General features: G+C 53.6%; 6 protein-coding genes across 6 annotated transcripts; 3 read left to right on the top strand and 3 right to left on the bottom strand.

Moving 5' to 3' along the window:
- Positions 1–1,436: 1,436 nt before the first annotated feature.
- On the bottom strand, positions 1,437–3,293 carry GCG54_00007291 (uncharacterized protein; the record flags this gene model as incomplete). Its single annotated transcript, XM_045407274.1, has 3 exons — positions 1,437–2,163; positions 2,209–2,814; positions 2,866–3,293. The coding sequence occupies 3 exons, from the start codon at positions 3,291–3,293 to the stop codon at positions 1,437–1,439; spliced, it is 1,761 nt and encodes a 586-aa protein (XP_045266195.1).
- Positions 3,294–4,943: 1,650 nt separating this feature from the next.
- On the bottom strand, positions 4,944–7,551 carry GCG54_00007292 (uncharacterized protein; the record flags this gene model as incomplete). The annotated part of the gene is made up of 2 exons (XM_045407275.1): positions 4,944–7,111; positions 7,173–7,551. 2 exons carry the CDS (start codon positions 7,549–7,551, stop codon positions 4,944–4,946), a joined length of 2,547 nt encoding a protein of 848 aa, XP_045266196.1.
- A 3,992-nt stretch (positions 7,552–11,543) lies between these two features.
- GCG54_00007293 (uncharacterized protein) lies at positions 11,544–12,365 on the top strand (the record flags this gene model as incomplete). The annotated part of the gene is made up of 2 exons (XM_045407276.1): positions 11,544–11,832; positions 11,893–12,365. 2 exons carry the CDS (start codon positions 11,544–11,546, stop codon positions 12,363–12,365), a joined length of 762 nt encoding a protein of 253 aa, XP_045266197.1.
- A 483-nt stretch (positions 12,366–12,848) lies between these two features.
- Positions 12,849–13,445, bottom strand: GCG54_00007294 (uncharacterized protein; the record flags this gene model as incomplete). The annotated part of the gene is made up of 1 exon (XM_045407277.1): positions 12,849–13,445. One exon carries the CDS (start codon positions 13,443–13,445, stop codon positions 12,849–12,851), a length of 597 nt encoding a protein of 198 aa, XP_045266198.1.
- A 1,396-nt stretch (positions 13,446–14,841) lies between these two features.
- GCG54_00007295 (uncharacterized protein) lies at positions 14,842–15,492 on the top strand (the record flags this gene model as incomplete). Its single annotated transcript, XM_045407278.1, has 1 exon — positions 14,842–15,492. The coding sequence occupies one exon, from the start codon at positions 14,842–14,844 to the stop codon at positions 15,490–15,492; it is 651 nt and encodes a 216-aa protein (XP_045266199.1).
- A 35-nt stretch (positions 15,493–15,527) lies between these two features.
- On the top strand, positions 15,528–16,970 carry GCG54_00007296 (uncharacterized protein; the record flags this gene model as incomplete). Its single annotated transcript, XM_045407279.1, has 1 exon — positions 15,528–16,970. One exon carries the CDS (start codon positions 15,528–15,530, stop codon positions 16,968–16,970), a length of 1,443 nt encoding a protein of 480 aa, XP_045266200.1.
- Positions 16,971–17,337: the final 367 nt, after the last annotated feature.

Genomic DNA, 17,337 nt, shown 5'->3' on the forward strand with positions numbered 1-17,337 from the left:
GTATCACATTATTGTTACCATTGCTGTGTTTCATCAAGGACCCTGTCCCAGCCCATTTACGTACAGGCTTCAGTAACCACTGCCAGACGGCCAAAACCCAGCTAAAAGCAGCCTTCAATCCAACAAAAGCATCACGCAGTATCTGCTTCCAAAGGTAAGCGAAAAAAACACTCGATCGGCAACAGCCTTTGCCCGTACCTGAATATTCTCATCGTGGCGATAGTTTTTGTATACATACCAACCGTTTTTCAATAACGACATAGCAAGCGATAACACATTGCAAACACAGCTTATGATATTCGTAGTATCCGACATGTCTCCTGGTAAGTTAATCTCAAAAAGTAGAGCCCAGTCAGCCACTCTTAGTCCACCGCAACTTCAGTAATGCCCAAGGATCCGAAAAACCACACTAGTCGATATCAACGTTGATGTTTGAATCTGATGAGAAGAAGAGGGAAAACAGACAGAAGCATCAAAGAACCAAGTGCTCTTTTTATAACTTCGTCTGAAGGGTCCAGGTGCTTACCTCAGAAGGTGACAGGGGCGACCGCGCAGTGGGGTTGCGACCGCACATTACGCACGAAGAGACCAACCAAGACATCCGAAGGAAAGCACATGTTATACCCAAAAGGGAGGGGGTTTTTAGGGATTGAAAACGACTGGATGGAGTTCTGCATTTCAAAGCATACGTCCAACACACCGGGCTGTCCGTTTCGCTTACCTGCGCGCACCTGCAACTATCGTGTCAGAATGACGGTCTCCGCCCACCACCAACAGTCGCAGAGCGAGACGCGTCAGACGCGTCGTGCGAACCAGCGGTTCAGCTTTGCAGGCAAAGTGGTGTAGAAAGACTTGAGTCGGTGCTCTTGGAGGGTGCACTGAAAGAGCTGGAAGAGCCAATTACCCCCGCTGCACCCCTCCTCCTCTTTGCCCAAGTCCGTTTCCTTGGGTGGCATCATGGCTGTGCGTCAGGCAAGCCTCACTGTTAGGCCACAGCCAATCATCGCGTCGGTCGTCCTCAGACGCGTTCATCAATGTACGTTCGTCAACGGAGCTGGTGGCCAGGTTCTTGGGGCTTTCTCTTTTTAAGACGGAAGCTCCGGGATCGTCTCGCCCTATGCCGGTTTCCGAGACTGAGACGGTCCATCTTCCTACCGTTGACGAGTCGCCACGAACTTTGCATGTCGTTCATACTGACCTATATCACTTCGCAAGCGACGGCTTACGCCCACTCAATCTCCAATCTCCATAGATGCACGATTCGCGCTGCAGGGTCCGAATTATAGCACATTAAACATCTATCAAACATAAAGTCGTAACCCTCTCGTACAACGGGTAAGGCGCCTACAACACCCCGCCATGAAGTATAAACCATGCAAACCGAAACCTACAACGACCGTGATCTCAAGGTCTCATCTCATCAAAAACAGCTGCACCTACTCCATCTTCTCGATGTGATCATCCTCCGCCTCCGTATCCTCCTCAATGCTCCAGTCCCTCCAGCCCTCACCGCGCACCCAGCTGATGCCCTTCCTCCAGTTACCCTCCTTCACAGCCCTCGCATCCCTCTCGTACACCACACCGGTGACCATCAACGCCATGACAAACACCCACACATCACCGCCCTTCATCGCTCTCCACCACCTCCTCTTCACGCCAACCTTCCACAGCGAGTCGACGCTCACGCGGGCAGAGTACAGGAACACGCCACGTCCGTTGCGCTTTTCGACCCAGGCCCAGAGACCGGCCAGGAAGCCGCCGAGGAAGAACCTCTGCGTGGGGAGGAAGGTGCGCGGGAACCACTGCTGGAAGAAGCAGATGCTGGCCCAGGCGGTGGAGATGGAGCCCGTGACGAAGGTGCTCATGCGCAGCGACTTGGCGAGGACGCGCTGGAGGGTCGTAACGGGGGCGTTGTACAGCGAGCGGAAGCGCGGGAGGAAGGTGACGGCGGAGTAGATGATGAGGAAGAAGCGGGTGAGGCCGGGGAATGAGCCGAGCCAGAAGTTGAGGTAGGTTCGCAGGCAAGACGGGTCGGAGGGGTGAAGCGTCGCGCAGGAGAGTGAGTTGATGATGGGGTGGGCGGTTGAGGTCAGGGGCTTAACGGCGCTGAGGGTCGCTGGGAGCGTCTCCTTGTTCGGGAAGAGTGTGGGTGAGATATAGGGCCTGCGATTGTTAGCTAAGTCAGGTAAGCTGAAGGGGTAAACATACGGCCAGTTGAGCTTGGCCATCTGAGCCAGGTTATCCACAATCTCATACGCCTTGGGCCACTTGAGGTGAGCCGGGTAGTCCGCCGGCCTGGGGTGGATGTACGCCGTTGAGTTCTTGAAAATGAAGTTGCCGTATGTCTCAGGGAAGCAGTCCCGGTCAAACACCACAGCATGCAGCAGTTGTCCGAAGGCGAACGGCTGAATGAGCCAGCTGCCCCACCACCATGGTCTCTCCCGCTTGACCTTGCCTCCGTTCTTGAAGCCCCAGATCATGCCCTCCTCTTCGCATAGGTTCCATCCGAACTCAAGCGCCCTGAAGAGCGTGTAGATGGCGATGGTGACGCGCAACTGCTGTGAAGGGTAGACGCCCAAGAACACACCGGCCAGCGAGGCGCCGATGGCAGGGGCGTATGGAGACGTCAGAGTCGCCGCTGTACGTGGGTTTCTTTGGCGGAAGGGCGCGGCCGTGGGGTCGAGAAGGTGGGCGCGCAGACGTGCCAGGAATCGAAAGAGGATACGGTAGAGCAGGAGGATTGTGGATAGAGAGAACGAGAGGCGAAGCGTCGGCGACTTGTGTAGTGGTTGTTTCTGGCCGGCCGCAGCAGGACTATCTCCAAGTCAGCATCTAGTCGTTCTGGATATCTTTGGAGACACTTACTCTGGCTTCGCGCCCAACAGCTTCTGGGAAATCAAGGCCCATCCCTTCATCGCAACCGCCGTACCGATGAACACACGCAAGGAATGCCGCACAGCGCGCGCATTGTAATCGTCCACCGCCCGTCCTCCAGCACCCGGCCCGGCATTCTGCTTCGGCTTCTCTCCTTCAACGATGCGCTCGACGGCGCTCACGCTCGGCGCAGCCCTCTTGAGGATGCGCGACCGCGAGATGACGTACTTGTGCAGGGTGGCATACTCTTTCGCGGAGATGGTGTATCGTAGGGTGTTTCGGAGGACGGGATCGGTGACGCTGCTGCGCGAGGGCGGCGCTCGCGAGGGACCGCCGCCGGCAGGACGAGGGCTCGGGGTGGAGACAGCGGCGGCGCCAGCTGGGCCTGGCCGCGACGACGAGGTCGCGGCGGAGGCCATTGGAGCAGATGACTTTCGCGGGGACCGGTTCGGTAGTGAGAGGGTGGTCGTCGACGATAAGAGGCGGCAGAGAGATGGAGGGAGGTGTGGTGACTTGTCGTGTGCTTCGGGCGGAGGTTTGGAGAATCTGGGGAAGTGAAGGAGGGTTTGGTCCGAACTGAGGAAGCTCCGTTAGCACGTGTCAATGCCGGAACTCTAGCGTCGGCTTTGCGCGATGACCTCAACGACCGGGGCCGACGTCTGGGAAAGGAGAGTTGGACGTACACCGAGCTGGGCGATGTGGTTGGGCGCGGCGGCAATTAAGTTGAGTATCGCAGACGACGAAAGAAGCGGAAGAAGAAAAGAGTTAAAAGTTGGTTATGTAAAGCAATTAAGAGAGAGTGTGGTAGTCGTGGTCGCGCGTGTGTGGAATGCGGAACTGGACGTTCGCACCTTCAGCTTTGGGCGTCGCGGAGGTCGGTCGTACTCGCAGTTGCGGATACCTGGCGCTGCTGGGCTGGGCGTCAGGCGTCACGGGAAACCTGGAAGCCACTGGACCCAGCACATGCCTCGGCTCTCAGGCAATTCATCACTGATCCCTGCTGTCCCGGGGATGGAGGGGCCCAAATTCGACCACTGAAGAAACAAACACCACTGATTGGCCCAGCCGACGTCGCTACGTCCAGAGAGTGCCCCCCGCAACAGGGGACTTCCCCACACTTTTCCTCCCAGATGCCGCTCTTGGAGAGGTGCGCCATCAAGTTTAATGACATGTTCATGCATCCTGTTGATAATCGAAGAAATGTTTAAATCTTCGCGTCTGCTTCTGTCTTTGTTGTTGGTCTGTGATGTCGCGTTCCTTCGTGAGGCTCGGAGATTCTTCCCTTTTTTGATCACAAGCGCAATACAGAGTGCGAGCCTCAACAGCATCACCAGATACACCCATTCAAGCTGGACACACTTGCAAATGTCTTGCAGATTCATCAGCACACACTATGAATACCTAGCAAACGAGTCGAGGCCATGGCAAAATAACAACCCGCCCAACCTGTCGGTTCTCCGGCGTCGCCTGGGCTCCCCGCAACACTCACTCCTAGTAAGGAGCCTTCATTTTTCTCTCTCAACCCATACATCACCGGGTATTCACGTCCTCCCCACAACCGGCACGTTGATCTTTCCGTGTCCCCTTTTACCTGTCCTCATCCCGTCATTTGCCATCCTGCCCACCGGCCGCTGTTGGGGAGTTACAACCTCGTCCAAAAACACCTGCCCATGGCCATGCGTCAACAAGTCTGCCCATTAGGTACCCGTCTGCTAACCCCTGCCCATCAAGGATGAGCAGGCTTTCAGCTAAGAGTCTGACATGACTATCAACACACACGCGCGCAAACAAACCAGACCAACACAGATGCCCATAACAGCAGAACCGCAGCACAAAATGCCCCATCCACTTCCACGCTTTCTGTAGCTTGGACTTTTCCACAAAAAACTGCCAAAAGAACACCATGCGCAATGCCCAAACCATCAACCGAACCCTCCTGAAAAGGAATTGCCGCTTTTTTCTTTTTGGTCATCATGTGAATGCCGAATGCAGACCGACCCGAATCGTCGTCGTCGATCTTTTTTTTGAGTCTCCGTGTCGTAACATCGTAATCCCGGCTAATGCTTGATTCAAGGATAAGCCGGGCGGCCCGTGTTCTCCACATGGCCGCCACCCTTCTGAACCATCAGCGGAACCCACTGCCGGCCGAGGGACGGCGCGTCGCCGTTGACGTACGACACCACTTCCTCACGCCAGCCGAGCCCGTTCCACTCCTCAGCCACGCGGGGCTCCACGCTCTGAAGACCATAGAAGATTGACTCGGCGTCCGGAATGACGCCAGCTCTTACGGCCTCGACTGCTCGGTGTCTTCTGGCCTCACGCTCGTTGACAACGTCCAGCATGATTTGGTGGCGCGCTTCCACATTGGCCCATCCGTTAACATTGCCGAAGCCACTCGATTCAAGAGTTGGCTTCAAGAATGCGAAGGGCAGGTTAATGAGGATGGTTGACAGGATGGACTGAATGTTTCGCTGCTGGGGCGACAACGGTGAGGGCTCGGACACCTTAGAGCCGTCATGGTTCAACGCCAGATCGCCGAACTGGATGTGCATTGGGCGTGAACGACGGTCCTTACCCGAAGTTCCGTGGGCGATGGTCGGGGTGCCTTCACGGGTGGGTGGCATGGCAGGCACAGACGGGATGCGAGGGTAGCGCTCAGGATCGGCCACAGACGTGTCCAGAGTGAAGTCCGTCGGGAAGTTGTTGACGAGGAAGTTGATAATCCCGTTCATCAAAATCTGGACTGCGTCACCGTAGACGAACTGCGTGTGGCGGTCGGCTGAGGCACGGCCCGCTACATCACCCAGGGCGAATGCGATGGCTCGCTCAATGGTGGACCAGCCGAGGGAGTGAGAAGCAATCTCCATGCCACGGACAACAATTGGGTGCCAACCCAATGCGTGGCCAGCTGCGGCGTAACCAAGGGCGAATTCGAACCGATCGTCAGCCGTGCCGGCCATGCCAAGTCCTCCGTTGGCATTGGGGTCCGGGAGGCCAAGCAGGGGGTAGGCATAGAGATGCTGAACTGCCATCCAAAAAGCATCGGAGCGAAGGTACTTGTCGTCGGAAGGGAGAAGAATCATGCGGTTAGCACCCGGCGGGCTAGACTCGAAGCTCTCAGACTCGAGGATGTTCTTAATGACCTGACTTCTGGCAAGCACAAGGCGGTGACCGGGAATTCGGACGGGAGGATAACGGTCGTCCAGATATCGGAGCTCCAGAGTACAGTCAGCGAAGGTGGTATCACGGAACTGGGACCGCAGGTAAGCGGTGAGTCCATCCAATGCCTGGGCTTCGTGTCCGGGATGCATCATGTGCGGGGGGGGGATAGGACCAGGCATCATCCGCTGGGGTGGTACACCGAAACCTCCGGCCTGGGGAGGGTGAGGGCGAGCGTCATCGAGGTGGGAAGTACCGTTGGGGATGCCAGGCGCGGGGTAGTGGTTGTAGGCACCGACGTCCTCCGCCTGAGCCGACGAGTGGGATCCCTGGAAGCTGTGAGGGGTGGACGGTCCGTAGCCATTGACGTACGGGTGGTACTGCTCCATGCCAGGAGGACCTGGAATCGGTCTGCCAAATTGGTCTACGGCGGTTCCAGGGACAAACTCGGTGCCATAAGGCATTTGAGGAGGGTAGCCGTTAGCAGCCACCGCAGCATGGTTGTGGAACTGGCGTCCGTCCTGAAGGGGCGCGCCGGGAGGAGGCATGAAGCCGCCAGAGTGAGGAGGGGCGGGAGACGAGGAGTTGGAACCAAATCCGCCGAACTGCACCAGGCTGCCGTTGCTTGGGCGCGGGCCATGCATGTGCGGGGGGCCGTTGTGGACAGATCGAGGGCCTCGGTGAGAAGTGCCATTGAGGACAACTGGCGCAGGGCGAGTTCCGTTGGGTGCGCCGGGAGGCATATTGTAGCGCGAGGGAGAGATGACAGGAGGGGGTCGGAAAGTTGGAGGAAGCTGGTGATTCTCTGCAAGGTGTGAGTAATTTGTTTGCTGCCCCAAAAGACCTTGCCTCGAATTCTGACCCAACCAAGCAGACTGACCAGAGGCCGGCAAAGCTGCCGGGTGGTCGCCCGCGAAGTATGAGGGAGAGTCCTGGCGTGCGTAGCGGCCAGCAAGCAACATACCTGGCGCAGATTCCATGACAGTCGGGGGCGCGTCTCGTTCGGAGGGCTTGTCGGTCGCTTCGGACACTTCGGGGGCGGTGGTAGCAGGTGCAGTGATCGAAGTCTGTTGGGTACCTGGTAGGCAATTATTAGCATCCACCTTGAGAGTTGTAGCTCGAGCGAAGTTTACACATACCGTCGCGATCCTTTACTGCATGGTCTTCGGCAGGCTTCTCGTCGTTGTCGTCCTTGGCGGCGGCGTCGTTGTCGTCGTTGTCCGTCTTTTCGGCGATGGCAGGCTCGAGGGTTTTGGGGGTCGGTGGCGCAGAGTCGTCGACGTCGTTCTGAATTTTCAAGGAAGAACCGTTGGTGGTGGCGGCGGGCCGAGGAAGGGATACAACTGGGACGGAGGCGGCGTGGGCTTGGGCGGCGGCATGCTTTGCAGCAGCATTGGCCTTGAGGCGGCGCTCGTAGGTGAGGGGAATTGCAGGCACGACGCGACGGAGGGGCTTGCCGTTGGCGACGACACCGACACCGACTCCGTTCCTCGCCTTCGTGTTGACGTTGGGAGCCATGGTTGACGAGAAGGCGGAGGTGGTGGTGGTGTTGAGGAAGCGGCGTTGGGAGCCCACGTCCAAGTCGCAGAAGTGGTGACTGGGTCCTTTTTTTTCTTTGGGCAGGTGCGACTGGGGGGGCTAGTGTCAGGACGAGGGCGGACGACCAGGACGGCAAGAACGACAGAGGTGCCCGGGGGGGGGTGGGTGCGTCAGGTCGGTCCGCGAGCGTTGTCGGCGATAGCAGCAGCACCTCAGATGAATTGCAGCTGATATCTCCCGGTGGACACTCAGCAGGTGGGTATTTCTAGAAGAAGGACCGCAACGTCGGCTGATGCTGGCGAGAGAAGCAAGGTAGAACACCCGGTGCAGTGAAGTCGCAAAGCGCAGGTTGTAGGTCCGGGCCTCAGTCGGGGCAACCAAGCTACCTCAGTTTTAGTGCAGGTATCTGCAGTGAGGGAAGGCAGTGTAGGCAGCTTAGTGTAAGGTCGTGACTCTTCTCCTGCAGAAAAGCCTATGTACAGCAGGGGATGCGCATGTTAGGAAGACGATCCCGTGGGTGCCAATGCGCGCTGTTGGTAGCCTGGACAATGCAAGATGCAAAGCAGAAAAAGGAGGGACGAACGAACGGCCTCGAGGGAAAGGGGTAAAGGGGCAGAGGGTGGCAGGTGACGATGCTGCTGCGAGGTGGCCGGTGATGGAGGTGCGTCTGTAAGGTACCTCGCCTGGCGACGTGGACTGCGTAAAGGAGAGGTTCCAGAGGAGGGGAAAGTCCAAGAAGTGGAGAGAAGAAAAGGTACAGGGTCCCGGACGTGGATAAGTATGGACGTGGCCGTGGACGCGGTGAAGGGAGAACTGGAGATGGAGATGGAGATGGAAATGGAGATGGAAGCGACGGGGGAGGCAATTATGTCACAGGCACGCACCTGCCTGTCTTCCGTTTGTCTGTTTGATTGCTTCTGGTGACTCTGATGCAATACTTTAGGGAAGGCAAGGGCATAGGAAGGCAACTAACTGTTCCTGCCGCCAACCGTTTTCTCCTTTCCCACGCAGGCAGAAGATGCAGGTGCTTCTTGCTTCTTGCTTCTTGCTCCTCCTTCCACCCGGACTTGGGCACTTGCTCCCTATTGCTCCTGCTCTCACGAAGGAGAAAAAAAAAAAAAAAAAAAAAAAAAAAAAAAAGTGGGNAAGAAAAAAAAAAAAAAAAAAAAAAAAAAAAAAAAAGTTGGGACAATCCGATGATGACAAAAAATCGGGGCTGCGTCACAAATTTTACCCCCGCAAAAAAAGAAAGAAAGGACGGTGCGCGGTGCGCTGTGCTGCCATGCGCCGGTACGTACCTGACGAAGCTTGCCAACCCTGGCTTTTCATTGGGCCAAGTCAGGCAGAGAAAGAGGGGAGCTCGCTCCATTCCTCCCCGTTGCGCCGGTACGTACTGCCCAGCTCCGTGTCGGCGGGCAGGCCAGAATGTCGACCCTGCTCCTGCTCTGGGCACTTTCTGTCGCCTGATGCTATGGGCATCAACGGGCAATTGCATCGCTGCCTCTCCTATTCGACCCCTTTCTCACCTGACCAAATCCCGTAGCTCAGTACCTTACTTTAGGATAGGAGCATCACATCAGGACATGACCGTTTGCTTGTTTATCCCTCTGTCGATGACGGAACAAACAACCCTCCCGCCGCAGGTCCCGGCCTTGCATTGTTGGTGCGGCGTAGCTAAAGTCCCTCTAGCGGTATTCCAGCGCAATTCACAGACCGCAAGGGCAACAAAAATAAACCACCATCGTGCCAGCCACAGGGCAGCCGGTACGCTACGGACAAGCTACTTTTTGGCTCGCGACCAGGGGAACCTTCGACCGCTCGCTTCCAATGCCGGATTACATCAGCAGTATTTTTACTGGGGACCTCCAGGAATCACTAAGGTAGGTAGGTAGGACCGAGACATCACCTCGCTTATCTAATTCATTCGCCGATTGACCCCCGTTCCTTCGGCCCGTTCCATCTCAACCCGGATCCGGTAGTGGGGCCGGATGCCGGCGGCAAGCATGACGTGATGCTCGGCCTCTTATGTTGTTGTTGCGCACACCACGAAGACTTAGCGGCCAGCAAGCGACATACCTGATGCAAGCAAGTTTTGCGGCTTTAATAATAGTCAAATTACTAGGGAAAAAAAAAAGCAGTCGATCAAATTACTCCTATTGCTTCGCAAAAGGTTGGCATCGGACCGAGGTGCTCTGCCATCGTAGTTTCTCCCTCGTGCTTGTTTCGCCATCTAAGATCGAATCATCCCCTCGTGTATGTCTTAATTTCAGCTGGCCTTCATGGTTAAGAACTTGCCTTGAAGGTGGTGGGTTTCAAACTCTGATCCTGCGGTGGACAGAACTACCTCCAGTGGCACCAAAAACATATTGAAAAAGCCTCCGCAGTGCCCTTGAAGCTCATTTTGCCTCATCATATCAATCAACATCATCAACCCAATCATCAACCCACTGTCACAAGCACCAAAATGTCCTCGTCAGTGTTCCATCTTCATGTCCTTAATCTCCGGTCCCAATTCTCCTTTACATTGGCAATCACTACTATCACTGCATTTGCATGTGGCATTGCTTGAGTTATCTCGAACGCAAATTCTCCAACCACTATCAATTGCCCTTATCGGCGCTTACCATCGCGTCATCCCAGTCTCAGCGTCACTCTTCTCCGTCGCTCCCCGTCGCTGTCTCCGTCGCTGTCATACTTCGTTCTTGCTATCCCTTGCCAATGCTAACCTCAAGTAATAGAGAAACTCATTACCGGCTGCCTCGTGGCTACAACTCTCCCATCGCCAACCAGGACCCGGCTGCGGCCACAGTCGTTGCCACCGTTCCCCGTCCAACAGTGGGACAAGCCCAGAATCAAGCGCTCCCCGCACAGTCGGAGTCCCGTCCCGGGAACAATCAGTTCTTGTAGTCTCTCTCCGGCAGTGTCGAAAAGCGAACGTGGCTAACGATCATCGCTGGGCAGCAATCTGCCTCTACCCCAAACAACTGGAGAGGTGGGTAGAAAACTGAAGTTTGAACTTGGACTGACAGGGTCATGGCTTTGGGAGCCGCGGTCGTATGTGAAATTAGCAGTGAAGGCTGGCAGATGCCACGTGGGTCTCTACGATGAAATGAGCCCGGCTGGTTTCACCGCGCTCAGCTTAATGGGCGGTCGTTGCATGGGCCGTTATATTGAAGACAAATTACTTAGTTTGAGCATTGACAAACCTTAGTACACATTTCAATCACCCATAACACATGTCTAAGCAATCGTCAATTGGCGTCATCGAACTGACTGCGATATTGACACAGATCGTGTTGGTCGAGTTTAACTCCTGAGAACAATTAAGGAGGATTGTTCAACAAGCCCACCAGCCTGCTAGTCATCTCTTTTCATGGCAATTTGACGCGCACTCTCCAATCATCTACTAATTGGGCATTAGGTGCTGCTCGTGAGAGTCGATCCAACCCAAAATGGCTTTCCGAAAATCATCGGTGTGGGGCTTTCGGCTCCTTGGCTACATGAAGTCTACACGCCATTGTCAGCATACCGCTAATGATGTGAAGATCTATTGCCTTAGAGACTCGCAGCCTGATGTGTTGACAAAGGTCCCGCATTGTAGGATGGCCTCTGGCATATGCTGTAAAGCTGCATGCCGCCTCGAATTCTCCGTTCTATGAGATCATGGCCAACGCCGCAGTCCCCGAGACATCGGAAAGACTCTTTTCGTGCGTTTCCTGGAAAAGTTTGATTCGTGCGACCCATCTGGAGATGACAGCTTTTCGACTGGATGGGGTCTCCCGCCTCTGATACCAAGGACTGCCCGCATTATTGACACCGTCTTCCCGAACTGTGCAGGCTTGCACGCATGACTGAATCAGGCTGAGATGTTAGTTCCATATGTTATAAAGACTTACTTACATTCGGTCCCGTTTCACGCAGCGTCGCAGTCGCCTGCTCCCTTGCCCAATCTTGTCTCCTGATTTACCACAATGCAACTGTGCAAGCTTCTCAGCATCCTCAGCCTGGCCATCGGAATAGCCAGCCAGACTACAACATGCTACTGGCCTAACGGTATAGCCACCACCGTAGCAAAGCCATGTACTACACCTCTAGGCAAAGCAGCCGCGGCCTGCTGCTATGACGACCATTATTGCCTGACCAACGGCCTTTGCGTGGACCCAAGCGATGACACCCTGTACCGTGGTGCTTGTACCGACCCTAAGTTTGACGCTGACGGGTGCCCCAAATACTGCGACAGATCTGAGATTATTGGCGCAGGTATGGCAGGTCATTATTGCAATGATATCTGGACCATTCGCTAACCCATGAATGCCACAGACCCTGCCACACACAATGGTCTTTGGGGTTGCGGCTTCACCGCGGTTTACGCATGTAACCACCCAAGTTTCTGCCTTCAGGCGAACTTTACAATCGAGCAGCCTGGCAAAATCATGTTAAATACTGCCGTCGAGTCGGATCTCGGAATCATAGCAACAGCCACGAGCTCTAGTACTCCATCATCGTCAGTGCGAACCGAACGAAACAATGGAACCTCCGCGGGTGCTGCAGCTGGCATTGGGGTTGGGGTCGGCGTGCCTCTCGCTATCGCCGTTGTGGTTCTCAGCTTCTTGTTCGTGCGGGAGAGGAAGAAGGTCAAAGCCGCTGAGGCTGCGACGCCGATGAGAGCGTATTCAAGTCCTGATCCCAAGTACGGCCCACCGCCCCCTTGGGCTCCGGGACAGCACGGTGACGCCGTCTCTCCTGAGCTGCCTACAACGGCTCATCAGGCGAGACACGAGCTCCCTCAATGATGTAGCGGGGCAAAGTGTAGAGTTGGAACATGAAGCAAAAGTTGAGAACGCTTGCGGGAGATCACCCTTTCCTTTCTTACAACGGAAGAAAATGGAAGGCTTGACTAATTTCCACCCTGTGTCATCTGGTCCAAGTCGTTACATTCGATTCTGCCTTTTCCATTATTCCTCTTTGTCGTCATTACCTCTAGTTTCTGCCGTCTTCCGTCGTGGCTATAGACATGGTTCAAGTTGTCGATAGGTGTCGAACTGTTCCTTCCCAGCGATGAATCCAGTGATCCACTCCCCAGGTGAAATACGGCATGGCCTGTGCATCGTCTTTTCTTGTCTCTGAATAACGATTTGATTGATACTTCACAAATACCACCGCATCTTTTCATAGACGATATCCCCTTAAATATACATCATCTCAATCGACCTAGGGGTGCCCCATTTGGCCTTGTGAGCATCGACAGATTTACCATTTTGCCTGTTTCTTCGAATTCAAACGGCCTCTTCATTCTTCTTTGGCCACGGCCACCAACCCTCAAGCGGCAAATCGTCATAGATGGCATTGAAATTGTTGTTCTGACCGTGCCGATGGTAGTGGTAGATGTGCTGACCGTTGGTGTTCCAGGCATCGGCTTTTTGAATGTGGTCTAGTTCCAGGTCATTTATCTTGAATCTTGCTAGAGCGCTCTGCTCGTTGGCAGCAACTTCAAGTTTCGCTGTCCAGGAAACTGGAGTATGGCTGTCGGAGAGGTAGTACGTGCGTGAAAACTTCCGCCCATACTGTAACAATTCGGGGTCGTTAAATTTCCTGTCAAGGTGCGAAGCCTCTGAGTGAACGTTTTTGGAGGACCAATGAAACCCGCCCTTCATCAAACCGACGATATTCCCGGTTTTCACGACGAGTCTAGCTATCCAAGTCGGAATCTCGCCGCTCCCAAAAACGGAGTCACTGACGAAGACGATGGCTAATCCCTCGGGGACGGATTTCCAGCTCTTTGAGTTGAAGGGCTGATGAGCCACATGTATTACTTTCAGGAATCCATCTGCCTCTAGCTCATCTAGCAGCTGTTCGTATGGATCGTCGTCCATTGGTCGGTAGGCAAGCCTAATTCAGAGACGGTACGAAAGATTCCTTGTTGTTCGAAGACGATGTACTGCGCCAGGTGTGGGTCGATCGAGTAGAGATTGGAGATCAAGCATTTGCAAAATTGCAGAATGCAGAAACCTACTTATACATCCTACTACTGGCACATGATAGAGACTTCCCGTTAAGTAAACCTAGGTCCATTGGACGGGCATCTTGACAAGATACCTAGCATGTGAAATGTGCGAAATGACAGGCAGGGGAAGATTTGCTGCTGAAAACCTTACCGAATTAAGTTCACCATCAAACGCCGTAGGAATTTGAATGGAGCGACAGAATAGCACCAGGAGTATGGACTGAGTATCGGCTCATCTCTCTTGAACAGTACTGCTACTACTTCGCTGGGGACACATCGTTCGCGGGGGGGACGACTGTAAGTCAAGAGTTTTGCTAGCCGGGCAGTGTTCATGCACACGTGTGTGATCCGTGTATCTTACTAGACCCCCTATATTTCCTTGTTATAGCTTGTATAGTCGCTTATGTGGTCGTCGTTATTGTTGCCGTCGTCGCCGTTATCGTCGTCGTGGTCATCGTCGTCGTCCATTGTTGTCATCATCATTCATCGTTGTAGTTTATCTTCATTATTGTTATTGTTGTTCGTATCGTTTTCTTTACTACTATCATCATTATAGAAGTATTGAGCACACCACTGTGGCATCGTTAGAGGTATAGGGAACACTGCCCGGCTAGCAAAGCTCCTAGAGTAGTCAAATGTCGCCGGCATCCTGACTGATATAGTTGACACAGTTGGCAAAACAAGTCTGTAGGCTTGACTGTAGCCCTCCGTACTTTGATTCAAATCATCCTGCATCCACATCGTTCCTTGTGGGCGTTCACTCAAGGCGTTAGCATTGGACGAAATATTCACAGCATTGAAGGAAGATTTTGCTTCACATAAAAAATAAAGAGTATGTCAGGACTTTCGTTATATAAGTCTTGATAAAGTTGTCAAAAAGTCGTTGTCTAGATGCACACGATTCTCGTGAGATCCGTGGACTGTTGACTGGAAGCGGGTTTTGGTAGGATGCGCAGCACTAGTAAAGCTGCTGATAGTATCCATGGATGCAACTAAGGCAATCAGAGACCTGAAGGCGTAGTAGATGAGAGGCTATGCTGTAGCTGGATGGGCTTACTTGCGGCTGATAGGTAGGTAGTGTGAGCAGGCTGGGAGTGCAGCCAGTGAGGTCTGCAGCACCCCTCAAAAAGTGGGATTCCACGTTCAACACTTAGTACATACGCGTGGGTTTGTCTCTCTGATTTTGCGCCATCTCCGGTATTCCTTTCTCGAGACATCAAAGCCTTTGCTCATGAGACCACTAGAATTTGCTTGCATGGCTCATAATGTCATATCAACACACCCAACTAAGTGGCCCTCGACGAACCAGGCTCCTAGTCCTCCATCCCGCCCATAAAGCCGGTGAAGTTCTCTCCGGATCACTGATTGAATGTGGCATTCATATCTCTCGACAGTCCGTGATAGAAGCTTCACATCACTTCGAAGCCTTGTCGTACGTGTGGGGCCCACCGAGCTCGTCACATTACCTTCAGCTCGGGGCGTTGATCTTGCCCATCACCGCCAACTGCGATGCGGCACTAAGGCATCTGAGAAGACACTCCGAGGACCGTATCCTATGGGTTGATAGCATTTGCATCGACCAGACTCCTAGTGGAGTCCAGGAGCGTAATGCTCAGGTTGCAATGATGGGCGATATCTACCAAGTCGCTAAAGACGTTCTTGTTTGGTTGGGCAATGGCGACGCTAAAACAGATGCATTCTTTCTTCATCTAAAACGTCTATATTTGCTGAGAGACGATTCTTGGGAAGACTTCCGAACCGAGTTTTGTGCCAAGTTCATGAACCGATGTGGTCAGTCTAAGTTGATTCCTTGTCCCATGATTCGTTGCAACATCTTCACTCCCGAACAGTGGATGCTCATATTGCCTCAGACACAAGATGGGGGACATCAAATGCTCAAACGGTTCGCGAGATAATCGAGGGCGTTCTTGGTCGGCCCTGGTTCGAAAGAATGTGGACTCTCCAAGAGCTTCTTCTTGCCACCCACGCCACCATTCTTTGCGGAGAACAGGTCATTGCCTGGGACACCTTCTGTCAAGCTTTGGAGCTTATGGAAGCTACGTTCTCCCTGTCTAGCAAAGGGGTGCGGAACTTTGCGAACTGTTTCTACGCCTATTCGGATTTTCAAGATATTTCTGGCAGCAACAACGGCCAGACGATTCAAAGGAGCCCTTCCGAAGTAGCTGAGGTAAATGCGGAGGGGAAGTTGTCGAGCCTTGTACAACATGCCAGAATTCGGCATGCCACCAACCCGAAGGACAAGATTTTCGGGCTCTACGGCATTTCAGAGAGACTCCGACAGCCATTCCCAAGTCCCGACTATACCCAGTCAGTGGCAAAGATATATATGGAGGCGACTATGGCTATAATACGACATGAGAACACCCTATGGCCGCTGGATAATGTGTGGAGTGGAAACCGCCAGAGCGGTCTACCATCCTGGGTTCCTGACTGGAGCGACGACTATAGATGGTTCGACGATGTGTTGATCGAGCTAGGAGGCGTTCCCCTAGACTCCGCAGACCGAGAGACGACAGTCCACTGGGAAGGACCGGTAGACGAACTGAACTACGACGTTAACTTCACTCCTGACGATGGCATCATTCTGCACGGCCAAACACTTGGCACGATCGAGGTTGTTTTTGACGACCGCGCGAGAGCGCTCATCGAGAAGGACATCCTGGCTGCACAGCGGCCCTCCGTTGAATACGAACTTGCACTAAAGCGGCATGGCGCAGAACGGATCAGGTTCTTCAGACGTATTTACGCTGAGTGCGATAATGCTGAACATGCCGAAGCCCGTCTGTTAGCATTTTGCTGGCTGTTGCTGACTTACAGCCCGAATCAACCCAAGGATGGCTTCAGTAGAGGGTTCAAGGACCTGCATACTCTCTTCAAATCCACAATCTTAGATTGCGAGGAGAACCGTCGGTATATTTTCTCCCAAGCCAAAGAAAAGCTTCAAAAGGCACCAAAAGAGCATCAAAGACACCCTAGAGTGCTCGCCTTCGTCGACTCAGACATTGACGCAGCAATAGATGTGGTGTTGTCCTTACACAAAGGCCCAGAGTACATCATCCGTTCGACGCCTGAAGATGCGAGGCCGGGATCGGTCTTCCGTCTGCTGGGTTCTGCAACAGGATTCTACAGAACAATCCAGGGGCTTTCGATAAACAAGGCAGTCTTTATTGCGGACTCCAAGGTTATAGGCTACGCTCAGGGGCGTGTCTGCGTGGGAGACAGTGTTGTGAAGTTCCGTCAGGCTTCGTCCCCTTCAGTTCTGCATCCTTGCGGAGCGCACTATGAGCTTCACTCTCCGGCGGTCGTAAAGACGGAAGGTGCTCTAAGCGACCTTCTGGACAGCGCTGTATCAACAACTTATGAGATACGGTAAATCCTTCGACGGACAGAAGACGAGCGGTAGTCGATCTAGTCATTACCATTTTGATGCGAAGGCGGATAGAAGTAAGAGGCACTGCGAGAAAGATAATGACGAAGACGATGGCGACGGCAAGGACGACGACGACAACGATAAAGACGAAGAAGATGACAAAAAGGAGGATGAGGATGGTAACGAAGATTAAAATAATAAAATCCATAACGAGAGCAGTGATACAGAAGACGAAACAGTAACAATTAGGATAATGAATGACTTCACCCGCTTGACTAGATCGCATCGGATGGCAGTAACAAACCAGGCATCACAAGCTGGGAAGAGATCTCCAGCGTTCGGTAGCGACAGGATTGATTATTCAGAATTC

The sequence above is a fragment of the Colletotrichum gloeosporioides genome (assembly GCF_011800055.1).
Source record: "Colletotrichum gloeosporioides strain Lc1 chromosome Unknown consensus_32, whole genome shotgun sequence".
Classification (NCBI taxonomy): Eukaryota; Fungi; Ascomycota; class Sordariomycetes; order Glomerellales; family Glomerellaceae; genus Colletotrichum; species Colletotrichum gloeosporioides.